Source organism: Indicator indicator (assembly GCF_027791375.1).
Source record: "Indicator indicator isolate 239-I01 chromosome W unlocalized genomic scaffold, UM_Iind_1.1 iindW_random_scaffold_131, whole genome shotgun sequence".
Classification (NCBI taxonomy): domain Eukaryota; kingdom Metazoa; phylum Chordata; class Aves; order Piciformes; family Indicatoridae; genus Indicator; species Indicator indicator.
The window spans coordinates 77,011-84,733 of NW_026539077.1; the positions used below are offsets into that span (position 1 = coordinate 77,011).

Here is a 7,723-nt window from a genome sequence, read left to right on the forward strand (position 1 = left end):
CCCCCCCCCCCCCCCCCCCCCCCCCCCCCCCCCCCCCCCCCCCCCCCCCCCCCCCCCCCCCCCCCCCCCCCCCCCCCCCCCCCCCCCCCCCCCCCCCCCCCCCCCCCCCCCCCCCCCCCCCCCCCCCCCCCCCCCCCCCCCCCCCCCCCCCCCCCCCCCCCCCCCCCCCCCCCCCCCCCCCCCCCCCCCCCCCCCCCCCCCCCCCCCCCCCCCCCCCCCCCCCCCCCCCCCCCCCCCCCCCCCCCCCCCCCCCCCCCCCCCCCCCCCCCCCCCCCCCCCCCCCCCCCCCCCCCCCCCCCCCCCCCCCCCCCCCCCCCCCCCCCCCCCCCCCCCCCCCCCCCCCCCCCCCCCCCCCCCCCCCCCCCCCCCCCCCCCCCCCCCCCCCCCCCCCCCCCCCCCCCCCCCCCCCCCCCCCCCCCCCCCCCCCCCCCCCCCCCCCCCCCCCCCCCCCCCCCCCCCCCCCCCCCCCCCCCCCCCCCCCCCCCCCCCCCCCCCCCCCCCCCCCCCCCCCCCCCCCCCCCCCCCCCCCCCCCCCCCCCCCCCCCCCCCCCCCCCCCCCCCCCCCCCCCCCCCCCCCCCCCCCCCCCCCCCCCCCCCCCCCCCCCCCCCCCCCCCCCCCCCCCCCCCCCCCCCCCCCCCCCCCCCCCCCCCCCCCCCCCCCCCCCCCCCCCCCCCCCCCCCCCCCCCCCCCCCCCCCCCCCCCCCCCCCCCCCCCCCCCCCCCCCCCCCCCCCCCCCCCCCCCCCCCCCCCCCCCCCCCCCCCCCCCCCCCCCCCCCCCCCCCCCCCCCCCCCCCCCCCCCCCCCCCCCCCCCCCCCCCCCCCCCCCCCCCCCCCCCCCCCCCCCCCCCCCCCCCCCCCCACCCCCCCCCCCCCCCCCCCCCCCCCCCCCCCCCCCCCCCCCCCCCCCCCCCCCCCCCCCCCCCCCCCCCCCCCCCCCCCCCCCCCCCCCCCCCCCCCCCCCCCCCCCCCCCCCCCCCCCCCCCCCCCCCCCCCCCCCCCCCCCCCCCCCCCCCCCCCCCCCCCCCCCCCCCCCCCCCCCCCCCCCCCCCCCCCCCCCCCCCCCCCCCCCCCCCCCCCCCCCCCCCCCCCCCCCCCCCCCCCCCCCCCCCCCCCCCCCCCCCCCCCCCCCCCCCCCCCCCCCCCCCCCCCCCCCCCCCCCCCCCCCCCCCCCCCCCCCCCCCCCCCCCCCCCCCCCCCCCCCCCCCCCCCCCCCCCCCCCCCCCCCCCCCCCCCCCCCCCCCCCCCCCCCCCCCCCCCCCCCCCCCCCCCCCCCCCCCCCCCCCCCCCCCCCCCCCCCCCCCCCCCCCCCCCCCCCCCCCCCCCCCCCCCCCCCCCCCCCCCCCCCCCCCCCCCCCCCCCCCCCCCCCCCCCCCCCCCCCCCCCCCCCCCCCCCCCCCCCCCCCCCCCCCCCCCCCCCCCCCCCCCCCCCCCCCCCCCCCCCCCCCCCCCCCCCCCCCCCCCCCCCCCCCCCCCCCCCCCCCCCCCCCCCCCCCCCCCCCCCCCCCCCCCCCCCCCCCCCCCCCCCCCCCCCCCCCCCCCCCCCCCCCCCCCCCCCCCCCCCCCCCCCCCCCCCCCCCCCCCCCCCCCCCCCCCCCCCCCCCCCCCCCCCCCCCCCCCCCTCAAAGTTGTGGAGGACCTCAGGAGTTGTGGAGACCTCAAGAGTTGTGGAACCCTCAAGAGTTGTGGTGGACCTCAAGAGGTTGTGGAGACCCTCAAGAGGTTTGGTGACCTCAAGAGGTTGTGGAGGACCTCAAATTGTGGTGGACCTCAAGAGGTTGTGGAGACCTCAAGAGGTTGTGGTGGACCTCAAGAGGTTGTTGAGGTTCTCCTCCCAAGCCTTGAAGGTCATCAATGGGCCCAGGAGCAACCTTTGAGGTCCACCTCATGGTCCAGACCCAACCCTTGAGGTCCACCTCATGGTCCAGACCCAACCCTTGAGGTCCACCTCAAACAGGAGGACCTCTGCAGGTCTTCTCCTGGCCTTCCTCCACCGTGAGGACCTTCTCCAGCCAGGAGAGGACCTCCTGAGGTTCTTCTCCTCCATCTTCTCCTCCAGAACCAAGTTCTCACTACGTCATCTCCTTGAAGGCCTTCAACAATGCAGGAGAAGGAGTTCCCCTCTATGAAAGTGCCACCACCAGGTCCATCTCAGGTGAGGTCTCCAAGGTCTCCTCCATCTCCAACCTTCTGGAGAGCTCCAGGAGAAGGTTGGATGAGGTCTAGGAGGTGGTAGGAAGCTTCCGGCCTTGGTGGGACTCCATAACTACGTCTAGAGGGAAGCTCAGGAGATGTTCTCCAAGGTCTCCTCCATCTCCAACCTTCTGGAGAGCTCCAGGAGAAGGTTGGATGAGGTCTAGGAGGTGGTTGGAACCTTCTAGACCTAGGTGGGACTCCGTAACTACGTCTAGAGGGAAGCTCAGGAGATGTTCTCCAAGGTCTCCTCCATCTCCAACCTTCTGGAGAGCTCCAGGAGAAGGTTGGATGAGGTCTAGGAGGTGGTAGGAAGCTTCCAGCCTTGGTGGGACTCCATAACTACGTCTAGAGGGAAGCTCAGGAGGTGTTCTCCAAGGTCTCCTCCTGGTCTCCCTCCTCCTGAGGACCTTCTCCTGGTCTCCCCCTCCTGGGGGACCTCCTCCTGGTCTCCCCCTCCTGGGGGACCTCCTCCTGAGGGACCTCCTCCTGAGGACCTCCTCCTGGGGGACCTCCTCCTGAGGGACCTCCTCCTGGGGTCCACCTTGGACCTTCTCCAGAGGTCCTCCTGGGGAGGGCTTGGGGAGGGAGGGAGGGAGGGGAGCCAAGGGCCAGGGAGATGTTGCTGATGTCTTCTCCTTCTTCTTCCTCCCTCCCCTCTCCCTCTCCCTTCCTCCTCCTCCTCTTCCTCCTCCCTCTCCCCTCCTCTTCCTCCTCCCTCTCCCTTCCTCCTCTTCCTCCCTCTCCTTTCCATCTCTGTCCTCCTCCTCTTCCCTTTCCTCTCCCTCTCTCTCCCTCTCCCCTCTCCCTCTCCCTTTGTCCTCCTCCTCCCTCCCTCTCCCTTTCCCTTCCTTCTCCTCCCTCTCCCCTCTCCCCTCTCCCTCCCTCTTCCCTCTCCCCTCCTCTCTCCCTTCCTCCTCCTCCCTCTCCCTTCCTCCTCCTCCCTCTCCCCTCTCCCCTCCTCCCTCTCCTTTCCTCCTCCCTCCCCCTCCTTTCCATCTCCCTCCCTCTCCCCTCTCCCCTCTCCCCTCCTCCTCCCTCCCTTCCTCCTCCCCTCCCATTCCCTCCCTCCCCTCTCCCTCTCCCTTTCCCTTTCTCCTCCTCCCTCTTCCCTCTCCCTCTCCCCTCTCCCTCTCCCCTTCCCTCTCCTTCCCATCTCCCTCTCCTTTTCCCTCCCTCTCCACTCTCCCTCTCTTCTCCCTCTCCCTCTCCCCTCTCCTTCCCCTTTCCTCCTCCCTCCCCTCTCCTTTCCTCCTCCCTCCCCTCTCCCTCTCCCCTCTCTCCCTTCCTCCTCCTCCCTCTCCCCTCTGCCTCTCCTTCCCCTTTCCTCCTCCATCCCCTCTCCCTCTCCCCTCTCTCCCTTCCTCCTCCTCCCTCTCCCCTCTGCCTCTCCTTCCCTTTTCCTCCTCCCTCCCCTCTCCTTTCCTCCTCCCTCCCCTCTCCCTCTCCCCTCTCTCCCTTCCTCCTCCTCCCTCTCCCCTCTGCCTCTCCTTCCCCTTTCCTCCTCCCTCCTCTCTCCCTCTCCCCTCTCTCCCTTCCTCCTCCTCCCTCTCCCCTCTCCCCTCCTCCCTCCCCTTTCCTCCTCCCTCCCCCCTCCCTCTCCTTTCCTCCTCCTCCCTCCCTCCCTCCTCCTCCTCCACCTCCTCCCTCCCACCCCCACCCCCACCCCCCCCCCTCTCTCCCAGACCCCACGGCCCCCTTCCAGGGCGCCTTCTTCCCTCCCCTCTCCCCTCTCCCCACCCCCCTCCCCGACCCCTCCCTCCCTCCCCTGCTGCCTCCCGTGGGGGTCCAGGCCCTGCCCTTGGGGCCCGAAGCCATCAAAGTCCTCTGGGGAGACAACCTCGGCCCCAGGAGCTCCAAGGGGGCTGAAGGTCGCTTCTACACCCTCAGGTGGAGGCCTTCCTCCTCCTCTTCCTCCTCCTCCTCTTCCTCTTCCTCCTCCTCTTCCTCTTCCTCTTCCTCTTCCTCCTCGGCCTCCTCCAGCAGCTCCAAGTTCAAGGTGAGGCTTGGGGAGGGAGAGGGTTGGGGAGAGGTCCTCAAGGGAGCATGGAAGGGGGGGGGGAGAGGGCTTGGAGGGCATGGAATGGGGTGGGAGAGGTCATGGAATGGGGTGGGAGAGGGCTTGGAGGTCATGGAATGGGTTGGGAGAGGGCTTGGAGGGCATGGAATGGGGTGGGAGAGGTCATGGAATGGGGTGGGAGAGGGCTTGGAGGGCATGGAATCGGTTGGAGGAGGTCATGGAATGGGTTGGGAGAGGGCTTGGAATGGGGTGGGAGAGGGCTTGGAATGGGGTGGGAGAGGGCTTGGAGATCATGGATTGGGTTGGGAGAGGGCTTGGAGGTCATGGAATGGGTTGGGAGGAGGTCCTCAAGGGCATGGAATGGGTTGGAGGAGGTCATGGAATGGGGTGGGAGAGGTCATGGAATGGGTTGGGAGAGGGCTTGGAGGTCATGGAATGGGGTGGGAGAGGTCATGGAATGGGGTGGGAGAGGGCTTGGAGGTCATGGAATGGGTTGGGAGAGGGCTTGGATGGGTTGGAGAGGGCTTGGATGGGTTGGGAGAGGTCCTCAAGGGCATGGAATGGGTTGGGAGAGACCTTCAAGATCTTGGAGGAGGTCTTGAAGGACCTGGAATGAGTTGGGAGAGGTCCTCAAGGGCATGGAATGGGTTGGGAGAGGTCATGGAATGGGGTGGGAGAGGGCTTGGAATGGGTGGGAGAGGCTTGGAGGGCATGGAATGGGTTGGGAGAGGCTTGGATGGTTGGGAGAGGTCCTCAAGGGCATGGAATGGGTTGGGAGAGGTCTTGGAGCTCATGGAATGGGTTGGGAGAGGGCTTGGAGGGCATGGAATGGGTGGGAGAGGTCATGGAATGGGTTGGGAGAGGGCTTGGAGGCATGGAATAGGTTGGAGGAGGGCATGGAATGGGTTGGGAGAGGGCTTGGAATGGGGTGGGAGAGGGCTTGGAATGGGGTGGGAGAGGGCTTGGAGATCATGGATTGGGTTGGGAGAGGGCTTGGAGGTCATGGAATGGGTTGGGAGGAGGTCCTCAAGGGCATGGAATGGGTTGGAGGAGGTCATGGAATGGGTGGGAGAGGGCTTGGAGGTCATGGAATGGGTGGGAGAGGTCATGGAATGGGTTGGGAGAGGGCTTGGAGGTCATGGAATGGGGTGGGAGAGGTCATGGAATGGGTGGGAGAGGGCTTGGAGGTCATGGAATGGGTTGGGAGAGGGCTTGGATGGGTTGGGAGAGGTCCTCAAGGGCATGGAATGGGTTGGGAGAGGGCTTGGAGGTCATGGAATGGGTTGGGAGAGGGCTTGGAGGGCATGGAATGGGTGGGAGAGGTCATGGAATGGGTTGGGAGAGGGCTTGGAGGGCATGGATTGGGTTGGAGGAGGTCATGGAATGGGTTGGGAGAGGGCTTGGAATGGGTGGGAGAGGCTTGGAATGGGTTGGGAGAGGGCTTGGAATGGGTGGGAGAGGTCATGGAATGGGTTGGAGAGGGCTTGGAATGGGGTGGGAGAGGGCTTGGAATGGGTTGGGAGAGGGCTTGGAGATCATGGAATGGGTTGGGAGAGGGCTTGGAGGTCATGGAATGGGTTGGAAGAGGTCCTCAAGGGCATGGAATGGGTTGGAAGAGGTCATGGAATGGGTGGGAGAGGGCTTGGAGGTCATGGAATGGGTTGGGAGAGGGCTTGGATGGGAGAGGCATGGAATGGGTTGGAAGAGGTCCTCAAGAGCATGGAATGGGTTGGAAGAGGTCTTGGAGGTCATGGAATGGGTTGGAGGAGATCATGGAATGGGTTGGGAGAGGTCTTGGAGGTCATGGAATGGGTGGGAAGAGGTCTTTAGGATCATGGAATGGGTTGGGAGAGGTCTTCAAGAGCATGGAATGGGTTGGAAGAGGTCATGGAATGGGTGGGAGAGGTCATGGAATGGGTGGGAGAGGTCATGGAATGGGGTGGGAGAGGGCTTGGAATGGGTTGGGAGAGGGCTTGGAGATCATGGATTGGGGGAAGAGACGTAGAAGGAATGTGGGATCGTGTATGGTGGAAATACTCAAGGAAGGAATGGGAGTTAATGGTATGGGGGAAGGCTTGGTAGGTATGGATTGGTGGGAGAGATTAAGTATGTATGTGGGGTTACGGGTGGTAAGGTAATATAATGTTGGGGGTTTATGGTGTTTATGTGTGGTGGATGATATTTATGGTGTTGGGTTGATGGAAGGGTGGGTAGGAAATAGGATTGGTGGAGTTAATGATTGTGATGTTGATGTGAGATGGTGTGGGTGTGGGATTGGATTTTGGTTTGAAGAAATAAGGGTGAAGTAAAATACACATGTGATAATTTTGAGAATGGTGTATAAATATGGTAGATTATCATGAGAGGTATTAATATTACGCATCATCCTCTTCCGAATCCTAAGATTCCTCATTACAATACTCAGATTCATCAGCCTATCCGACTTCCTCATCCTCTTCCTCATCATCTCAATCATCATGGAACCACAGCCCTACCCAACAGTCAAAGGCGTGAAGGGCCTTAACCAGTACGAGGCTAACGGCATGTGACCAAGGGCAGGAGGCAACAAACACTGTGCATGAACTAACATCCAAAACCATAAGCAGTAGCCTAAGTAAACAGGAGGTTACGCCAAGCTCAAAGTCAAGTGGAAGACTAAACCATAGACGAGTAAGTGGGTGGTAATCAAAAGGATTCGTGAGGTCTCCTATGGTTAGGGGGAGGTGCAAGAAGGTACGGTCCGGAGGTCCTCCAGAAGAGTGCTTGAGGTCATACTGATTCGGACTACCTCAAATGGAGGGAACAGAAAAGCTAATAGTGCTAGAGTTGACCTAAATAACCACCAAGAGCTGAGAAGGTTGAGGGAAGAAAAAGATCACGTTGTGTGATACATTAGTATATAGGGTGGAGTTACTAAGTAGTTATTCAATTGATAACGACGATTTTGTTGAGTGGGTGTATGAATTGTAGCAGGCTGAGATCAGATATTGAGGGGGGAAGAATTAGAATTTAAGATTGGGTGTGTAATCATTTATAAATTTAGGTTTGGGGTGGGGTGGAATAAAAGGTAGGAGTTGATGGAGAATTGGGGGGGGGTGGGGATAAGTTGTAAGAATGGTGTAAGAATATGTGGGTGATTGTGAGAAGTAAGAGTAATTATAAAGTATGTGGAGAAGAATAGAGAATTGGGGTGATTGTGGGGGGTAAGAATTATAAAATTTGATGATTGTGGATGATAAATTGTATGATGAGGGGAGAAGTTGTGAGAGGGATGTTGAGAAGTATGGTAGAAGGTGTGGATAAGATGTTGGGGCGGGTGTATTGAAGTGATGATTAAGATAAGGGTGAAGAATTGATAAGGTAATAGATGTAAGAATTTAAAAAGTGATGTGTTGGGTGTAGGAAGGAAATAAAGGGGATTAGGGGTGGTATAAGTTGGGTGGGGGTGTGGAGAAGTTGTAGGAAGTGGGGTGGGAGAAGATGTGGGGGGAATGGTTAAGACAGGTGATAGT

General features: G+C 64.8%; 1 protein-coding gene across 1 annotated transcript in view; it reads left to right on the top strand.

Moving 5' to 3' along the window:
* LOC128979914 (netrin receptor DCC-like) overlaps positions 1-6,760 on the top strand; it is a gene marked incomplete at its 5' end in the record, with an annotated part of 78,267 nt that extends 71,507 nt beyond the window's left edge. The window contains 3 exons of the mRNA XM_054398310.1: positions 2,058-2,153; positions 3,877-4,108; positions 6,616-6,760. Of these exons, the coding sequence (XP_054254285.1) occupies positions 2,058-2,153; positions 3,877-4,108; positions 6,616-6,760 (473 nt within the window). The remainder of the gene's footprint in view (positions 1-2,057; positions 2,154-3,876; positions 4,109-6,615) is intronic.
* Between the last annotated feature and the right edge of the window lie 963 nt (positions 6,761-7,723).